This window comes from Vombatus ursinus, unplaced genomic scaffold (assembly GCF_900497805.2).
Source record: "Vombatus ursinus unplaced genomic scaffold, bare-nosed wombat genome assembly UNPS02009062.1, whole genome shotgun sequence".
In the NCBI taxonomy this organism is placed as follows: domain Eukaryota; kingdom Metazoa; phylum Chordata; class Mammalia; order Diprotodontia; family Vombatidae; genus Vombatus; species Vombatus ursinus.
The window spans coordinates 22,607,880-22,628,878 of NW_020948840.1; the positions used below are offsets into that span (position 1 = coordinate 22,607,880).

Sequence of the window (20,999 nt, forward strand, 5' to 3'; positions counted from 1 at the left end):
CTATAAATATTTTTGTACATATGAGTCTTTGTCCTTTTTCTTTGATCTCTTTGGTGTACATACCTAGAAGGAGTATTGTTGGGTCAAAAGTTATGCACAGTTTTATGGCCTTTTGGACATAGTTTCAAATTGTTCCTCAGAATGGTTGGATCAGTATTTAGCTCCACTAACCATGCATTAATGACACTATTTTTCCATATCCCTTCCAGAATTTATCATTTTCCTTTTCTGTCATGCTAGCCAACCTGACGGGTCTGAGATAGTATCTCAGAGTTGTTTTAATTTTAATTTTTCTAATTATTAGTGATTTAAAGCATTTTTCACATGGCTGTTGATAGCTTTGATTTCTTCTTCTGACCATTCTGACCATAGAGCATTGTTCAATTGAAGAATAGGTCTTATTCTTATCAATTTGGTTCAGTTCCTTATATATTTGAGAAATGAAACCTTTATCAAAGAAATTTGCTATAAAAAAAATTTCCCCCAGTTTCCAACTTTCCATCTAATTTTGGCTACATTGCTTTTGTCCATACAAACCCTTTTTAATTTCATGTAATCAAAATTATCCATTTTACCTCCTGTGATCCTCTTTATCTTTTGTTTGGTCATGAACTCTTCCTTTATCTGTTAATCTGATAGGTATTTTTTCCATGTTCCCCTAATTTGCTTATGATATCACCCTTTATGTCTAAACCATATACCCATTTTGAGCTTATCTTAGTATATGGTGTGAGATGTTCTTCTATGCCTAATTTCTGCCAAAGTTCTTTCCAAAATTCTAGCAATTTTTGTCAGATAGTGAGTTATTGCCTGGCAGCTAGGTGGCGCAATGGATAGAATACCAGGCCTAAAGTCAGAGGGCTCATCTTCCTGAGTTCAAATCTGGCTTCAGACATTTCCTAGCTGTGTGACCCTGGTTGCCTCAATTACTCATCTGTAAAATGAGCTGGAGAAGGAAATGGAAAACGACTCCAGTATCTTTGCCAAGAAAACCCCAAGTGGGGTCACAAAGAGTCTGACATGACAGAAATGACTGAATAGCAAAACAAGACCTGGGATCTTTGTGTTTGTCAAACACAAGGTTACTGTGGTCATTTGCTTCTTTATATTGGGTGCCTATTCTGTTCCATTGACCCACCACTCCATTTCTTATCTAGTACCAGATTATTTTGATGATTCCCACTTTGTAGTATAATTTGAGATCTGATGTGCCCTTTTTTCTCTACTCATTTAGTCACTGCTCTAGCTCAGGTCCTCAGTACCTCTTCTCCCATTTGACCTCCTCCCTCCTCCAAGTCTCTCTCCCCTCTCCAGTTCATCTTCTGAGTTCCCACCAAAGTGACTTTCCTAAGGTGTTGGTCTGATGAAATCACCTCCATACTTCCAAAATTCTTTATCGCCTCCAGGATAACATAACTATTCCCCTCTTTAACATTTAAATCCCCTCAAAACCTACCCCCACTTATCTTTCTGGTTTCTTTGGGGACTCTGTAGTCCAAATAAATTGGCCTTCTCTTCATTCCTTATACCAGGCATCCCCATCTTTTGTTATCTCCATCTTTCTACTCCACACACTGTAGTACTTCCCTGTTACTTCTAGGAAAAGATAGATAACTTCCTCTGGCATATTAATCTCTTCCTAACCTGGCCTCTTTGTACCTATCCATTTTTCTCATGTGATTCCCCTTTGAATGCTGCAAAGTTGGTGATATGACTATCCCCATTTTATAAGCAAAAACACTGAGGCTGAGAGAGTTAAGTGACTTTTTCAGGGTCACCCAGTGAGAAAGTGTCTGAGGCCACGTTTGAGCTCAGGTCTTCCTGACTCCACATCCTGCATTCTATGTGCTGCACCACTTAGCTGCCTCTGTTTGTGTTATCATTGCCTAGTACGGTGCCCTGTACATGGCAGGGTGTTTGATAAATGCTTTCATTAACTCCTGGCGATGGAGATGTTGAGATGCAGAGGGAAGAGTTCTGTGTTTGGAGTGTAATTCTTTGAAGACTGTTGTATTTCGTGTTTTGCTGCCCTACACTCATGCCAGCAGAACGCTGATCCTTTGTTTACCAGGGAAACTTGGGGTTATTGAAGAAACTTTGCAATTTCCTACATTCTGCCCAGTTCATTCTTCTCTTTCTGGGGCCAATTTGTTCATCTACATTGTCCCAGATGTACATCCTGGTGGGCAAATTTTATAGGTAGTCCATCCAAATGATATGTCACTTACTGCCTGTGTGGCCTTAGGCAGGCTGAGTCTCCTGTCCCACCCCATTCCACCCTGGCCTCATTTTCCCCCTCTATGAAATGGGAGGGTTGGACTAGATGACAGGAAGGTCCCTTCTATGTCTAAATCTGCGACCCTATGATTTATTGATGGCTCTTCCTCTCTCAGATATGCTTTTTAAATGTTCTATTGATGCTCCTTCATTTTTTACATCACTGGCACTTCCCCATCCCCCACCACAGAACCTTGCCTTGTAACCAAAAAAAAAGAAAAAAAAGTACAGCCAAGCAAACCAATATATTCTCTGGGTATGAAAATGGATGCCTCCTTCTGCACCCACAGTTCACAACATCTTTGTTGAGAGACAGGTGGGAGGCCTCACTCTCAGGCCTCTCAAGTTTCCATTCTCATATATTCTGGCCTTTTCCACTGCGGTGCAGGTGGTCAACCCTTCATTCCCCAACCCTCGTCGGCGCTTGCGCCTTCATGATTTGGCGGAGAGGGTTGTAGATGCGTCTGAGGATGAACATGAGCTCAACCAGCTGCTCAGTGAGGCTCTGCTGGAGAGGGAGTCAGCTCAGGTGTAAGTAATATTGCCCCTCTCACTCCCCACACCCTGTCCTTCCTTCCCTTCCCTAACTGGCTAATGAGGGTGGGAGTGGGAAGAGTCATAAGCTCATTGGAGAGCCTTAGACTATGTTTCTGGTTAGCTTAGAGGGGTATAGAATTAGGACTATATCCCTCATTCATTCATTCATTCGTTTAACAAGTATTTATTAAGCACCTACTACATACCAGCCACTGCACTGGAAATACAAACACAAAAATGATCAATGCCTTCAAGTAGATTATAGTCTATTGGGGGAAAACAACACATATACAGATATAGAACTACAAAAGATAAACCAAAAAAATGCATAGTAATTGGGGGGTGAGGGGAAGAAATTAAGAAAGGTCTCCCGTAGGAAGTGGTACCTGAGCTGAGCCCTGAAAGAGGAGGGAGATGCCAAAAATCAAAGAAAGGGAGAAATGGGAGGAGGAAGAGAAGAGGAGAAGGAGGAGGAGGAGAAGAGGGGTAAGAAGAGGAGATGAAGAAGGAAGAGGAGGAAGAGAAGATATTCCAGGTATAGAGGACAGCCTGCACAAGGGATAATTTACTGGGACTTATTTTCCCCCTGCAGGGTGAAGAAAAGAAACACCTTTCTTCTATCCATGAGGTTTATGGACCCTGAGATGGAAATACGCTACTCAGTGGAGAAGGAAAAGCAGAGTGGAGCCGCCTTCAGCTGCTCCTGTGTTGTGCTCCTTTGCACGTCCCTGGTGGTGATCCTGATTGATCCTTGGTGAGGGGAGTGGGCTAGGATAGGCAACAGAAGGGATATATCACTTTTACGTGGGCTTAAATAAGAAAAAACAGCAACTACATTGCTTAGCGGTTAGAGCACTGGATAGAGTAAGGAAGATTTGAGTTCAAACCCTGACTCAGATACTTGCTAGCTGTGTGACTCTGGGCAAGTCACAAAGCTTCTCAGCCTCAGTTTCCCCATTTATAAAATGAGGATAATAACAGCACCTACCTCACAAGGTTGTTGCAAGGACTGAATAAGATAACATATGCAAAATGTTTTGCCAATCACTATGCTAATGCTATTATCCTCATTAAATATTGATGGGAGTGAGCTCCAGTTTTGCCCTACTCAGACTGCAGTATTCAGTGAGGTCCAACAGTAAGGTTGAGGTGGGGACTCAGCACACCTGAGTGCTGGCCTCAGCTCTACCCAGACTTCAGTGAACCTGATGGTGTGTCCAGGGGAGGACTAGAGCTTCTGTTCTGTAATCCTTCCAACTGCCCCTTTCCTTCCCATTTCCCATATCCTCCAGGGCTGGTAATCAGTAAGGACAATGCTAGATAGAAGAGGCTGAGCGGAAAGAGGTCCAAGGAGAGGTCAGAGTCTATAGCTAATGTGGGGTCCAAAATTGTCCACTCTGCAAGAAAAACCACTGAGGCAGAACTCTAAGCCAACAGTACTTTATTAAAGAGTCCATGGCCCCTCTAATGAAGTGGACCTCAGATCTTTCTCACGATATGAGACTGGTCCCCAGGACCTTATTTTTATAGGGTTTGATACCTGGACACTCTGGAGAGGCAAAACAAAATACAAAATCCCATTGATTGATAGACCTTGTTTTGAGGGCCAAAAATAATACATCAACCAAAAAACGGTGTATCAGCAAGGGGGTCGTAGATTGGGCACTGACTGATTGGTCATAAGATGAATGTGTTCCTCCTCATGTTAGACAAGAGGGGATGGTACAAATAGCAGAGAGATACCAAAAACAAATTGCTAGGTGTCCATCCTAGGTTTAGATATGGAACTTGAGCAAATCAGGATGGAGATAGCTTTGTCAGCATTCTTGTGGTGGTGCAAGTGAGCTTCATAACTGGTGAACGAGTAGTGAACATTGAATTAAAGTTCTATAAAGGCCTACTATAAGAACATATTTTATCTGGTTATTCCTGTATGATTTATGTAAAATATCAAACTGATTAATACTAATTGGAACGGAATAGGGGGATCCTAATGAATCATATTTCACACTAAGAAGGACCCAGAGAAGTCTGGGACAAGATGGCAGTAGCTTTGGAGCCGTGTAACCCAAACAGAGCTGGTTTCTGCCTTTGCTATCAAAGCTTAAGGAATTGTTTCCTGTTTTACAGCACTTGCCTAGACTCTGGGTTCTAGACCCTGAGAGCTTTCTCACTTCCATTTTCTCTCCTTCAGGCTGATGACGAATTACATGACCTTTGTGGTTGGAGAGGTTCTGCTGCTGATTCTGACAATCTGCTCAATGGCTGCCATCTTCCCCCGGGTAAGGAAACACGTGGTTTGCTTAGACTGGAGACATACTGAAGGTGGAAGTTGGAGCAAAACAGACCAAGGGAGAATCTGGTGGCCATATTGTCATAGGGCTTTGTAGAAGCAAAAGTGGGCATGGACATAGGATTTAGAGCTGAAGGGAACCTTGGAAATCATCTTGTCCAGTTGCCTCCTTTTCCCAATGTGGAAACCATAACCCAGAAAGCTGAAAACTGCACTAAGACTTTTGGGACATGGTGTAGAGACATCTTGGGTATCTGTAACAACACTTGGCCAATCCTCTCTTTCATTTCTTTGCCTGTGGTTGTGACAAATTCTTTCACAACATATTTCAATTATGTTGAACAATGAGAGACTACATGGTATGGTTGACAGAGTTGTTTGATCATTTTCAGTCATGTCTGACTCTTTGTTGCCCCATTTGGGGTTTTCTTAGCAGAGATACTGGAGTGGTTTGCTATTTCCTTCTCCAGCTCATTTTATAGGTGAGGAAACTGAGGCAAACAGGGTTAAGTGACTTGCCCAGGGTCACACAGCTCTTGAGTGTCTAAGGCCAGATTTGAACTCAGGGAGATTAGTCTCCAGGCCTGGCTCTCTATCCACTGTGCCACCTAGCTGCCCTACAGGGCAAGAAGAGAATAAATCCTATATAACCACTGAGCAACCCATGGCAGACAGAAGATTAGAGAGAGTCTTGCCACCAGAGGGTGACTGCAGAATACAGTACCGACGAGGCCGGGAGGCTCCTTGAGGGTATTGATGCGAGAATTAAAAGACATTTGAAGAATTAATGACTCACGCTTCTGACAGTTGTAAGGATTTTCTTCCCCTTCTGTTCTCCAACTGAGTCCCACACCCATGAATCCTAGCCAAAGGAAGGCCGAGCCATTGCATGATGGCTTATACTAAGAGTGTAAACAGCTGTCTGTGTCAAACCTCTGAGACCTTTGTAGGATCCGAGACTTCGAGCTAGCTGCGATTTCAGAAGCCTTCTAGTTCAAATCCTTCCTTTCACAGATGAGGAACAAATGAGGCAAATGATTTGCCTGAGGTTGCAGGTAATAAATGGCAGACCCAAGATTCAAACCCATGTCCTCTGATGCCAAATCCAGCATCCTCATTTAGTATTCAGTAGCACCTTTCAGCTGTTGATGATACTGGCTGATTGAAGCTGACGTAATACGCAGCAAGTGCATTCTATACCATGTTTCCAGGCCCCCTTTGATTGCTCCTTAGTAGTGACATGAGTGTGGAATTTCTTGACAGACTATCACACAATCTATCAGACCCCTAATGGTTGTTTCCGAAATGACTTAGTGGCTTGGAAATACAAGGCCAAATCCTGAGTTAGCGCCAATACCAGTCAGAGCAAATCTCTACTCCCATGGGACAGCCCACCATTCACACAGATGAGTAAGATCTTTGCCCACTTTTCCCTAGAAGAGAAAGGCAGCCAAAGAGTGCTTGGAACTGGTTTTCATCTACAGTGTCAAGGTATAGGCTTATAAACAATCCACCAGGGAATTTTAGAATTTTATCTGCCTAAATACCCATAGATTTGCCTTTGTGCTCTGTCCTTCCTATCTTGTATCCCCTCCTTGCTCTCCTAGAAAGATTTTTCTTGATGTATCCAACCATCCCACCACAGGCTTACACTTATGTACTCTTGAGATGGCTCTTCCAGAATGAAAGCAGAGTCAGTCAGGCAGCTGGATTCTCAGCATCAAGAAAAGGGCAGGGTGGTTTGATGAGCGGAGACTGCCAGGATCCTCAGGCTTTAACTTGGCCCTGCCTGACATTGTCTGGTATTTTTCCTTTCTAGATTGTTTCCCCATATATGCAGTGCTGCTGACCACGCTCCCAGGATTGGCCTGTAGCAGTATTCGGGGGGAGTCACAACTGTGTCTTCAGGAAGCAATGGTCCTTGCTCATCTCTCCTGAAATTCTTTTCCATTACAGCTATTTCCAAAGAAGCTTGTGGCCTTTTCTACCTGGATTGACCGGACCCGTTGGGCCAGGAATACTTGGGCCATGTCTGCCATTTTCATTCTCACCTTGGCCAATGTTGTGGACATGGTGAGCTCCTTGGCTTGCTGACTCCTGTCCTGGGTGGCAGAACCCTTCTACTTTCTTAGCAGAATTAGTTTATCCTGTTGTTTTATAGGGTCATAGTAGACCACATGTCCCACTATGCCTCAGCCAATCCCCCTACCTAATTAGAAATGGGTTTAATGTGAAGTATAGGCCCAGGGCTAAAAGGGACCTTTGCAAATCTACAAAGTACTTGGTGCCAGTCTGGAGAAGCTGATGTCTTCACAGACTGCTTGGGTGTGTGGAAGGGTTCTCTTAATATAATAGAGTTGGATTAAACTCACCCAGAAATCCCAGTAGGGGTGGCCAGTCCAAGAGAGTGTAAATGGCCTTATTTTTTAGGTTTTTCCTTCTCACCATGTCTTGGAGTACATATTCAGAGCCTAGCAATTCCTTATTGGACACTGAGAGAGCTGAGCCCAGGCATTTTCCTGTATTGACCCATTTTTTCAGATGAGCTGCTGTTGCCAGGAAAATATTCAACCAGGCTGAGTATTCCTAGGTATAATCAATGAAGTAAAACCTGTAGACAACCAAGTGAGATAAATATTCCTAGCTGTTTATCCTGTTTCCTCCTAGCAATAACACTGCACAGCAATTGAAGATTTGTGTTATTCTCTGGTATGCCTATGCTTTTGAAATTATCTTTCACTAAAGGTTCAGAAAAGATGATAGTACCAGTCAGGAAAAACCATGTCTATATCCATTAGTTTATTAATTTTTCTCTAGTAGTGCTTCCTATCATCTCCAGGATCAAATATGAGATCCTCTACTTGGCATTCAAAGCCTTCATAACCTGCCCTCCTCCCCATCTTTTCCAGTCTTTTACCTTGGTGCTTGCCCTTTTCACACACACACACGTATACATGTACTTGGCACTCCGGTGACACTGACCTCCTGGCTGTTTCTCTCCTCACAAGACACTCCATGTCCAGACTCCAGGCATTTTCTCTGGCTGTGCCCCTTGCCTGGAATGCTCTCCCTCCTCATCTCCATCTCCTGACTTCTCTGGCTTTCTTCAAATCCCAGCTAAAATTTTACTTTCTATAGGAAGCCTTTTTCAATCCCTTTTGATTTTAGTGCCTTCCCTCTGCTGATTATTCCCAATTTAGTCTGTACATAGCTTCTTTGTGCATAGGTGTTTAAATGTTATTGTTTCCATCAGACTGTGGGCTCCTTGAGAGCAACCACCCTCTTGTATCTACAAAGCTTAGCATAGTGCCTGGCATGTAGTAAGTGCTTAATAAATACCTATCAATTGACTAACTGATTTTTGAAAGATCTAAAATATTCCAATCACCAAAGACTTTATTTGATTTGAGCCTGAAAAATGAGTATATACAAGAATAGTCAATTTGTCTTTGTTGCTGTTGTCATTGAGTCATGTCTGACTCTCTATGACCCCATTTGGGGTTTTCTCGGCAGAGATACTTGAGTGTTTTGTCATTTCCTTCTCCAGCTCATTTTCCTCATTCCAGATGAGGAAACTGGGCAAACAGGGCTAAGTGACTTGCCCAGGATCACGCAACTATGAAGTGTCTGAGGCCACATTTGAACTCAGGAAGATGAGTCTTCCTGACTCCAGGCCCAGTGCTCTGTACACTATGGTGCCACCATGCTGCCCTTATGTCCCTATGACTACACCCTTATCTGACTCCTGAGAATAATGATGTAATACATTTGGGGTTGAAAAAAATGGACTAAATGACCTCTGAGATGCCTGCTAGTTCCAGAAATGATACAATTGCATGGTGCCCCTATCTTCCTAAGTTTCTAGAATGCCTAGAAATGGCAGCTGAATTTGACCTCCCCCACTTTGCTGCCTGCTTCCTTTATCTTGCCCATTCTGCTCACCCCCTTTTTCTCCTCCCCCTTTAGCTCAGCTGCTTGCAGAACTACACAGGAATTACCAATGGGACAACGGTGACCATCATGGCAGGTGGCTGTGTGGACAATCCCAAGTACTACAGCTACATTGCCGTGCTAGCGCTCATTGCTGCCATCATGCTGGTGCAGGTCAGCCACATGGTGAAGCTCACGCTCATGCTGCTGGTCACAGCAGCTGTGGGTGTCATCAACATCTACGCCTGGCGCCCCATCTTTGATGCTTATGACCGAAAACGCTTCCAGGAGCATGAGTAAGACAGTACCACTTTCCTATGGAAAGCCCTCCACATGCCACCCATAGCCAACCCTACCCAGTCAGTCATCCTTTGGCCATCTCTTCCATCCCTCATGGCTTCTATTTCCCCTTCCCTGGCATGGCCGTGTCAGGCTATCACCTCCCCCAGGTTGACCACCCTTTGCTCCAGTACTTAGGACTAGAGCAAGTCAACTCTCTCAGATTCTGTTTGATTCAGTACTGAAAGGCTGTGCAGTTGGGGTACAGATCCCTTCCCCATCCTAGGCTGTAGTCTAGGGAGTCAGTCCCCAACAGTGGTAGGAGGGGAAAAAGTGAGGTTGAGGCACTCGTCCATTCCCCTACCTCTATTATTATTGTTATTTTTTTTTTTGAGAATCTGAAGCATTTATTACAAAGATGATTATTTGAATGAACATTTTGGGCTGAGGGGAAGGAGAGGACACATAGAGAGCAGTGGACCAACATGGACAGAGTGCACACAGACAAAGCCCCTATGGGAGGATTAGTTTTACCCCTATGGGAGAGCCAGGCACTGGTTCTCTGCCCCCTTGCCCCCATCCTACTTTCTAATGCCTTACTGCTTTTACTACTGTGGAAGTGACAGGGCTGAGCTGGGTTCACCTGGGGAATGGAAGAAATGTAGTAGGAGTTCAATCCAGCCATGTAACTAGTATTTTACCTTGGATAGGCCCCACTCATCCCTAAACCAAGGTGTCTGTTCAATAAACAAGAAAAAGTCCTGGGGAAAGAGGGATATTAGTATCCTACCTTTGTCTTACCTTTCTTTGAGATCTCCTTTTACTTCTGTCTTGAACTTGGGCCCCTTAGGTGAGGGAAGAGAGAGGGCTGCTAGCTAGTCCCCTTATCTTTAAAGTGACCCTGAGCTAGCAAACAAAGAATTGTAATAGACAGAATTGAAAAAGTCCAAAGAAAATGAAGCTTATCGGGGCAGCTAGGTGGCACAGTGGATAGGGCACTGGCCCAGAAGTCAGGAGGACCTGAGTTCAAATCTGGCCTCAGACCAAACATTTGTCACTTACTAGCTGTGTGACCCTGGGCAAGTCACTTAACCCCAATTGCCTAAAAAAAAAAGAAAAAAATGAAGCTGATCACAGCAAATACAAATTTATTGTCAGGAGTTTAATATCTGGTGCCAAAAGTATCCCAAAATAATTCTCCTCTGTGATGCTGTCTGTTTATGGGGGACCAGCTACCCACTCTTGGAATGATAATCTATAAATTTACCCCATGTGGAGGGATGTGCTGGTAAATATTTAACAACTGGCTTCTTCCCCCCCTCCAAATTGTACTTATGACAAACTTTTTAAGTTTAACCTGCATTATTATTTCCCCTGCCACTTTCTTAAGTCTAAATAATCAACAAAGCAATAAATCAAGCCCTGATTTGCAACATTTGCCAATTTTCTAGGTGAAATGTAATAATGCAATGCAAATGTAATAATCTTGGCTAGAGTTGGCTCCAGCACACCCCTGCCTATTGTCATTCCTTTGCTACAATCACTTTACAAACAAAAAGGCTACTCTGGTCACATTTTGGCTATTAATGTGCTCCTTTGTCTAAGGCCTTTATTTCTGGATCAGTGAAGGTCAGCTAAGTAAAGGGGCATTGTGTCTTTACTTCTCTTTAAAAGCCTTTCTCAAAAGCTCTCAGGTTAGAAATAAAACTAAGTCTGGGTAGGGGGAGGGGAGGAAATTCAGGTGCTCAAAGAGAAGACTAGCTACTAAGAAAAGTTAAGTTAGGGGCTAACCCAGGGAATCAGGAGGTATCCTAAGGAAGAGAGTGGAATGTGCCAGCATATAGAGAACAGGGTGGGTGTAATTGATATTCTGATATGCCCAGTTGGCTCTGGGACCTAGATAGGAAGTGATTGAACTATGTCTGTCCTATTAGCTTCCCACCCCTGGTCATTACAGAGAAGATGCAGGTGTTCACCACCCTCAATGGCACTGAAGGGTAAGGATCGCTGCTTTCTTCTTCCCTTTCACCTTCCTCATTTCCACATTGTCCTTTCATTTTTGTGAACTTGTCATAGTGCTTTTGTGGGGGTGGAAGCTGAAATATATCAAGAAGCTATAGTCTCATCCTTTGAGGGATGTACATGGGTGAGCAGTGTGGACAGGTAGAGGTATTATAGACCCAGGTGAGACCTTGTCACTGGGTCCTAGCCTTGTTCTATTAAGTAGGGGAAAACTTCCAGAAGGGGACAGATAGGAGAGGGAGCGGGAGATTGTTTGATGGTTAGATGAAGAGGATTGTTTTTTATAGATTAATAGAAGGAAGGAAAAGAAGGGAAGGAAGAGAAGGAGAAGAGAATGAGAGAAAAAGAATGAGAGAGAAAAGAGAATGAAAGACAAGGAAAGAAAAGAATAAGAGGATGAAAATGAGATAAAAGGGACAGAAAAGAGAAAGAAAAGAAAATGAAAGAGAAGATAATAAGGGAGAGAAAAAATGAGAGAAAAGAGAATGAGAAAGGGAGGGAAAGAAAAAGAGAGAAAGAGATAAAAGAATGAGAGAAAAGAGAATGAAAGACAAGAGAAAGAAGAGAATGGGAGAAAAAGAAAATGAGATAAAAGAATGAAAAAGAGAAGAGAAAGAGAAAAAAATGAGAGGGAAAAGAGAATGAGAAAGGGAAGAAAAGAGGATGAAAAAGAAAGGAAGGGGAAGAAAGAGAGAAAAAGAAAAAGATTAGACAGGAAGAAAAAGGTAGGAAGGGGGAAAGAGAAAGAAATAAAGAGAATATTAAAGGAAAAGAAGGGAAAGGAAAAGAAAAAGGAAGAAAGGAAGGAAGAATGGAGCAAGTTATTAGAGGATAGCCATGTTTGACTGTTTGCTAGAGTCCCCCCAAAACTGGCTTGATTGGGGGTAAACTATGAAGGTTGCTATGGTAGTGGGAGATGATAATTACAGGAGATAGTAACTTCTTCCTTCTCAGAACTCTATACAGTAAAAGAGGCATTTGTAGTGTTCCTATGTCTGAGCCACTGCACTCCTTCTGTTCTTAGAACTGGTTTATCAGATAGTCAGTAATATATTCATCCAATACTATGTACTATGAAGGGTCTAGGTTGGGCCAAGAGTTAAGCACAGCCAGAAGATTGATTAATGTTCAATGGGCAGGTGAGGAAGGTCTTAAAGTCCAGGAGGATTTGGATCTCAATGCAGAGGGTGTTGAGGAAGGTTATTGGGTGGTGGGGTGGAGTGGGGTGGAGCTATGGAGCAGTAAACGCTGGGTTAACCGAAATGATGGGTCCTGTCCCTATCTTCTCCTGGGTTGACTTCCAAGAGGTGGGAAGAAAATCTTATCTAGAGTCAGGTCCAGTTACATCTTCAAATGCCTTATGTTCTCTATGCTCTTTCTCTCCCTGTTCCACTCTCATCCTGGCCCAGGCTGCCCCTGATCCCCTCCAAGTACTCCATGACAGTGATGATCTTTGTGATGATGCTAAGCTTTTACTACTTTGCCCGACATGTGAGTACCTCTGTTCTCTTTACCCCAGCCCCAAAACATACTAGAAATCTCTGGGTTGGTTTATTCCCTGGTCTGTGAGCTCAGGGTTTAGCTATGGTATTTTTTTTTTCCATTGACTTGTTATGTGACCCTTGGTAAGTCACCTCCTTATCTGTGCTTTGGTTTCCTCTTTAGGAACTTCAACTAAAGACAGTGAGGTGTAAGGGAGAGAGAGCTATCCTTAGGATCAGGAAGACCTGGGTTTAGGTCCTGCCTCTGAAACCTCCTGGCTAAGTGACCCTGGGCAAGTCAATGTCTCTGTTGCCTGGGCAAGTCAATGTCTCTGTTGCCTAGGCAAGTCTCTAAGGTTATTGAGTTACTGAGAGGGTATCAATCTGCATTGGCACAGCACTCACTCAGAGCTCCCTACATTGATGGAATCTCAAATCTTGTCCAAACTTGATTTATAGCCGCCTGACTTTTCTCCCTTCTCAGGGAAGACAACATACTCCTGTGAGGGGTTCCCAATGGCACATCAGCACATTTTTGTGGGCATTGAGTTCCTGTTTAGATTCTGTGCTAGATAGGGCAAAAGGCAGCTTTGTACCATGGAGAGAGCCTTTGAGTTGGAGACTCTAGAGTTGACCTTAGTTCTCTCATGGGGTTGGATAGGATCATTGTTGTTGTGTTCAACTTTTCATGACCCCATAACCCCAGACCATACTGTCCAAGGGGTTTTCTTGGCAAAGATACTGGAATGGTTGGCCATTTCCTTCTCCATTTGATTAAGGCAAACAGAGATTAAGCGACTTGCTCAGGTCACACAGCTGGTAAGTGTCTGAGGCTGGATTTGAACCCAGGTCTTCCTGACTCCAGGCCCAGTGCTCTAACCACTGAGTAATCTTGCTGCCTCCTGGATAAGAACATAGGTTTAAGTAAAAAAGGAACTTTAGAAGCCATCTAATCCTCAAGTGGGTTCACAAAGAGTTGGACACTACTGAAATGGCTGAACAACAATAACAAAAATCCAACCTCCTTATTTTACAGATGGGGAAACTGAGATAGGAGGCAGGGAAGTGACAAGGTCACACAGGTAGTAAGGATTACAGACAGGATTTGACCCAGGTCCTCTGACTCCAGATCCAGTGCTCTTTCCACTGTACCAGGATGACCTCTGAGGACCTTTTTAGCCCTAAATCTATGAGTCAACAAGACAGAGAAGTGAGGAGCAGCTAAAATGGGATGGCAGCTGTGCCATCCTCAGATGCACTATTGGCAGATAAAAGGAGCTGGGGGAGAGGGTGAGAAATCCCAGAGCAGAAGAGCAAAGGAGGAGAAAACAAAAGAGAGGAAGAAAAAAGTGGAAGTTCAGGTGTCACCCAGGTGGGACCCTCTGAGACTGAAGGTGGGGAGGGGAAAGGAGGAGTCCCTCCACGGGCTGGGACACACATTTGGCCAACTACCAGGGCTAGAATTAGAACCCAGGAGTCTTAAACTATACAGTGTTCCTCTTTGATCTGTTGTAATCTGCATTGTACAATGGAAAGAGCACTGGGATTTGGAGTCAAAAGCCAAGGGTTCAAATCCCACTTCTGTCCTTTCTAGCTGTGTGACCCTAGGCAGGAAGGAAGGAAGGGATAAGAGGAAGGAGAGAAGAAAGAAGGAAGGAAAGAAAGAAACAAACATTTATTAAGTACCTGCTATGTGCCAGGCTCTGTGCTAAGCATTTTACAAATATTACTTCATTAGATCCTCAAAAGAACCATGGAAGGTAGGTGCTATTATACTACTTCCCCATTTTACAGTTGAGGAAACTGAGGTAAAAAGAGGTAAAGTGACTTACCAAGGGCCACACAGCTAGTAATTGTCTGAAGCTGGATTTGAACTCAGGTCTTCTAGCTTCTGGCCCAGCACTTTCTCTAGACTGCCTCTAGGAGTCCCTTTACCTCTCTTGGACTTGGTTTCCTCATCTGTAAAGTGAGCGGGTTGTACTAAAGGGCCTCTGAGGTCCCTTCCAGCTTTAGATCTCTCACCCTAAGGTATTGTGGACAGGGGCTTCTGGGTCTTCAGCCTACCTCCAGCACTGACTTTCTGAACCAAGTGAGTCTTTTCTACCTCTTGTTTTGCCAAATATCTAACCCCATTTCTGCAAAGTTTCCCCATTCATTCCTAGCTCCAGGGCCTCTTCCTCTTGACTGTGGGATGGTAAAAGGGGCACTGGCTCTGGAGTTAGGGGACCTGGGTTCAAATCCCACCTTAATTCTGGCAAGTGCTACCTGAGTGATCTTGAGCAAGTGACTTGACATCTCTGGGCCTCCATGTGCTCATTTGTATATGGAAGGGGCTGGCCTAGGTGATTTCTAAGGTCCCATCCAGCCTGAAATCTGCTGTCCTCTGTCTGATCCTATGACTTTCCTCTAGTCTAGCTTTGGATCATGCTGTTTGCTTGAATTGGCAGGTGGAAAAACTGGCCCGGACCCTGTTCCTGTGGAAGATTGAAGTCCATGACCAGAAGGAACGTGTGTATGAGATGAGACGCTGGAATGAGGCCTTGGTCACCAACATGCTGCCAGAGCATGTGGCCCGTCATTTCTTGGGCTCAAAGAAACGGGATGAGGTGAAAGGGTGGGAGGGGACCTGACACCATTACCCTAGAATGAGGGGGCTGGGGAGGGTTTCCAGATATCCCTGGATGGGGTCTGCCTGTCCTCTGGTGGTCCCACCTTATGGCGAGGATCAGATAAAACAATTAGTAAACACTTATTAAGCACCTACTGTGTACTAGGCAGTAAGTATTCAAAGATAGCTGTCAAACAGGCCCTGCCCTCAAAGAGCTGACATTCCATCAATGTACAAGGAAAGAGCTTTGTAAAATATGAAGGGTAATCTTCTGGCAGAGTCCCTTGAGAGCAGCAGTCTTTTATCTTTCTCTGTATCTCCAGAGCTTAGCACAGTGCTTGGCACATAGTAGGTGCTTAATAGATGTTTATATCTGACTGACCACCTATAATCAATTATCATAAGGGCCCATGTGGTGAATGAGTGAGCACTCTTGGGTGTTACAGGACAAAGAGAAGCCATCATTTCCCATCTCAAGGCATTTAGTCTAGGATATACCAGACCAAGAACTCTGTGTATAGGTATCTAATAGTGTCTTTTTTTGGGGGGAGGGGAGAAGTGATAAGTGGTGAAGGAGGGTGGAAGACAAGATGTATTGATTATATTGTTCTATCAAAAGTCAACACAGCATTGTTGCTGGGGGGCGGGGTTCAGAGTCAGGAAGACCTGAGTTAAATACTTGACCATGTGATCCTGGGCTTAAACCACCCCATGCCTGGGCAATTTTCTGCGTCTATAAATTGTGAGAAGAGTGCCCATCTGCATTGGTAGGAGGAATCGCCTCACTAGGGAGCTCCTTACATGGATGAAATTACAGGTCTAGTTCAAACATTAATGTATCATTCTCATTTTAGTAAGTCGTAAAAAGTCCACCCTAGAATGGGTGAACTTGTTCTTTTACTTTGCCTCACAGTAGGCACTTAGCTTTAGGATTCTGCTACTGATGTTGTCCTTAAAAAAAAAATTTATTTCAATGTTACATAGGCTCTGGGTTCACTCTTTCAAACCCTGGCGTGCTGGAAGGTTGAGTCTCCAAAGGGTGTCTGACTTCTTCCCTCAGAATTCTAGGAGTAATCCTGAGGGGTTAAAGGGATTTTTTTCAAGTACTTTTGCTCTTGAGTTCCCAGGGGTGTACTGAGTTCCCAGGGGTGTACTGAGCCCCCAGTGATATACTACTCCCCACTGATAAACAGTTGATATCAATTAGCCAGGAGCAGCTAGGTGGTACAGTGGTACAGAGTGTCAGGCCAGGAGTCAGGAAGACCTAAGTTCAAATCTGGTCTCATCCCTGTCACGAGCTGACCCTAGGCAAGTCACTTAACTCTGTTTACCTCAGTTTTCTCATCTGTAAAATCAGCTGGAGAAGGAAATGGCAAACCACTCCCGTATCTTTGCCAAGAAAACCCCAAAAAGGGTCACAAAGAGTCAGGCACAACTAAAAAAATGCCTCAACAACCAAAACAAAAATCAATTAGCCAGTCAGAGTTAACTAACATAAGGATAGTTGGTATAAAACATTCCCCAGAACCACACAAGAACATATAGAATCTAGGGATAAGTAGGCTCAAGCTTAGAAACACATCATGAGGGGTTGCCTCCCAGCTCCTGGTTGCTGGCAGTCCTTTTCCCCACCTCATGGGGTGGGTCCTCATAAAACCCACCTCAGGCATGTTGCCGTTTTCTGCTGGGCTCCTTGTGGAGTCCTAAAGTTGTCTTTTACTCAGTGTGTAGTTTGTCTTTGGTTTCCATTGCAAAGGTTGCCAGTCACTGATCTTCTGGGGAACATCCGTGTGAAATCTACAATCTCCCAACCTTTGAAATTCACAAGGCCATCCTTTGGTCCAGAGGTGGCGAGGAGATAGAGGCTCTCTCCTACCTCCCTCCACCTCAAGTCATTTCATCTCAGGGGCTTGGCTGGAACTACTTCCACAAGGCTGACCTGCTACTAGAATGCCAGATTCAGATTAGCTCACTATCTTTATCCAAGCCCCAAGGAGCAACTTTTCAACCAATCCCAATATGCTTCATGGGTAATATAATTTCATTTCTTCTATCATCAGGAAATATTTTTTTTCTTCCAGATTGGAGGGACTTTTCACTCTTAGTTTGATGCCTTGAGGTCTTCTCACTATATAAATGGCATTGGGATATAGCACATCTTGTTATTTAACTGTGGTGGGATGCTTTATTGATTGATTCAATCAGGTCCCAACCTTATAGATGCTTTTTTCCCCCTCTAACCATCACTGTCGCGTACCAAGGACTTCCTCACTTCCCATGTCATAAGGACATAGTTAAACAAAACAGATCAGCACATTGGCCATGACTGAAAATGTATGCTTCATTTCATCCCTGTCTACATTTCCCAAGAAACCCTTCTTGTGTGAAGTCATGATTGGCCACTGTGTTTCTTACAGTTCTGAAGACTTTCAATGTTTATTTTCTCCCTTCTCTCCCCACCTCCTTTCAGGAACTGTACAGTCAATCATATGATGAGATTGGAGTCATGTTTGCCTCCCTGCCCAACTTTGCTGACTTCTACACAGAGGAGAGTATCAACAATGGTGGCATTGAGTGTCTCCGTTTCCTTAATGAGATCATCTCTGACTTTGACTCTGTGAGTGTTTCTGACTCACTTCTTCCCTCTCTTACCTCCAGCACTGGGTACTGATACCCCACAAACCCTCAAACTTGGACTAGGGTACAGACTGGGATAGGGCCAAAGAATATGGAGTGGAGAGATGGTTGTTGGACAAGGGGTGCTACCTCAGCTGTTTGTATTTGGGGTCCTATAAATACTTGGAAATGCTAGAGTTTGAGGTAGACTTAGGACAGAAGCTCTTATATCAGCTAGATGGGAAAAGCTGATCAGTGATGGCCCCCATGGCCATCTTGATTCCTTCATCTTACCCAAGTCCCATGGAATGCTGGTAAAAGACTCAGTGGGGGTGTTTTGAGGGTTCTTGGCTTTGGGGGAATTTATTCCCATCCCCTTACTGTGCTAATGTTTCTCTCTTTTGATTCTTGCTTCAGCTCCTGGACAACCCTAAATTTCGTGTCATCACCAAGATCAAGACCATTGGCAGTACCTATATGGCAGCATCTGGTGTCACCCCAGATGTCAACACTAATGGCTTTACAAGTGGAAACAAGGTAGTCACACCATTCACTGAAGAGACAGGAAGATAGGGGAGTTGCCCAGATGGGGGCAAGAGATGAACAAGACAGCTCCCCGTTTTCAGCTCTTGGGGCATCACGAATACAGCACAGCTTTCTGTGCCTTTCCCAGGCCCTTGTTCTATCTTATTTTGCATGATGGTCATTTGTGTGAGCGTCTTATCTCCCTAACTAGACTGGGACCTCCTTGCGGTCAGGGATCAAGCCGTAATCATCTCTGTACCCATAGTCCCTAGCCCTGGGCCTTGCTCACAGCTGGGCCAAGCTTACAGTAGATGAGTAGTTAGCGTCAAACTCAATTGACTGAGAAGGGCTTGGCTGGCAGGACAGATAGGTAACTGCGTATTCTCATGCCTTTTCGATCCAATCCAGCCAAGAGAGGAACCCAAGTTTTGAAGTCATCGATCTAGAACTAGTGGAACTCCTCCAGAGGACCTACCCATTTTATAGATGAGGAAACTGAGGTAGAGAGAGATTAAATGGCTTGTCTAGGGTCACGCTGTTAGTATCTAAGGTAGGATTTGATCTCAGGTCTTCCTAACTTCAAGAACTCTGCTTAATCCACTTTCTCAGGCTGCCTCTCATAGTATAATAAGAAACATCAACTTGGCAGGTTTTTTTTCCTAAAACCGATATGGGTTGGTGGTGCTCTTTATATCTTTCTATTTTGCTGCCTTTTATCTCTTCTTCCATTTTTCCATTTCTTACTACCCCCTTTCCTTTCCTTCAAATTAAACACATTTATTGAATGGTTATAGATACGAAGCTGGCCTTGGTTTCAGGAAGGACTGGCTTCAAGTTCTGCCTCTGACACCTACTGGCGGTGGGACCTTGCCTGAGTTCAAATCTGGCCTTAGACACTTTCCAGCTGTGTGACTCTGGGCAAGTCATTTAACCTGTTTGCTTCAGTTTCCTCATCTACAAAATGGGGATAATAATAGCACCTATATCCCAGAGTTTGTTGTGAGGATCAAATGAGATAATTGTAAAGAGCTTAGCACAGTGCCTGGCACATAGTAGGTGGTATATAAATATTAACGATTATTAAATCATTTAACTTCTTAGTATCCCCAGGCAATTCTCTAAGACTATAAGGGACATGAAAATTGCTGATATGTTATCAGTGAAGCGAATTTTCACTCTAGGAGCTCTCTATACTAGACTGCCTCCCTTTACCACAAAATAAACTAAACTAAACTAAACTAAAATAAAGGAATGTCTACTTTGTACAAGGCATGATGCTGGGTGTTCTGAGGAACAGACAGCAAAAAGAAAGATACCATCCCTGCCTTCATAAAGTCTACTGTTTAGTTAGGGAGGCAAACATACGGAGATCAAAAGATAACAACCTATTCAAAATTTAAGTTATAGTTTAAAACCATGGTAGAAGACATGGTATAAGCAAGTATAGATATTATAATACAGAGGAAAGAGCACTGGACTAGTAAGCAGGAGTCCTAGACTCAAAGTTTTGCTCCTCATAGCTGTGTAACTTTTAGGTAAGTCACTTTATCTTCCCAGGGCTTCAGTGTTCCCATATATAAAACGGGAGGGTTTGGACCAAGAGCCTTCCAGCTTGAAGACTCTGTGTTTTTATCAATGTTGTGTGTCTAGTTGCTAGATGAATAATTTGAATTGTGATTGTTAAGGTAGTCCAGAGAAGAAAGAGCTTTATTTCTGAAGGGGCTGGTCAGGGTAGGACTTCCTATTTATTATTATTAACGAAACACCTACTGTGTGCCAGCTATTGTGCTAGGTGCTGGGAATTCAAAGACAAAGTAGCAACATTTTGTGCCCTCAAGGAGCTTACAATCTAAGTGGGGAAATAATATGTACGTAGAAATATATTCAAAATAAAAATGTAATCTATTTGGGGGCAGGTACTAGCAGCTGGAGGAATCACAGATTTAAAGCTGCATGGGACTTCTAGAAGCCATCTATTCCAACACTACCATTTTACAGATTAGGAAACTGAGGCCCAGGGAAATTGTGACTTGCCCAAGGTCACAAATAGAAAAGGTGGGATTTGAACACAGGTCCCTTGCCTCCAGAACTAATGCTCTTTCTGCTGTACCACACTGCCATGTCAAGCAGCAGAAGTGGGATAAGGAAGTTTCATGGAGAAGGGAGTACTTTGGCTGAGTCCTGAAGGAAATTAGGGCTTCTGAGAGGTGGAGGTGAAGAGGGAATGCATTCTAGGCATGGAGGTTACCTGGGTATGGGGGACAGCCTACACAAAGGCCTGGAAATGGGTGATGGAGTGTTGTGTGCGAGGAACAGGCTTGACTTGGCTTCTGCTCCCCAGCCCATACCTTAGCCCGGCCAGTGATGCCCATGGCCCTGCTTTGGTTGTCAGGTGGTACCAAAAGAAGCTGTCTGCCCTACTTGGAAAGGG

The 20,999-nt window shown here is 43.8% G+C and overlaps 1 protein-coding gene across 3 annotated transcripts in view; it reads left to right on the forward strand.

Moving 5' to 3' along the window:
* Positions 1-20,999, forward strand: part of ADCY3 (adenylate cyclase 3) — a 121,097-nt gene that overhangs the window by 94,215 nt on the left and 5,883 nt on the right. For all 3 annotated transcript variants that reach the window (XM_027850465.1, XM_027850467.1, XM_027850466.1), the window contains exons 10-19: positions 2,666-2,808; positions 3,407-3,568; positions 5,009-5,096; positions 7,064-7,180; positions 9,074-9,333; positions 11,251-11,313; positions 12,748-12,829; positions 15,267-15,425; positions 17,898-18,044; positions 18,461-18,580. In XM_027850465.1, the coding sequence (XP_027706266.1) occupies positions 2,666-2,808; positions 3,407-3,568; positions 5,009-5,096; positions 7,064-7,180; positions 9,074-9,333; positions 11,251-11,313; positions 12,748-12,829; positions 15,267-15,425; positions 17,898-18,044; positions 18,461-18,580 (1,341 nt within the window). The remainder of the gene's footprint in view (positions 1-2,665; positions 2,809-3,406; positions 3,569-5,008; positions 5,097-7,063; positions 7,181-9,073; positions 9,334-11,250; positions 11,314-12,747; positions 12,830-15,266; positions 15,426-17,897; positions 18,045-18,460; positions 18,581-20,999) is intronic.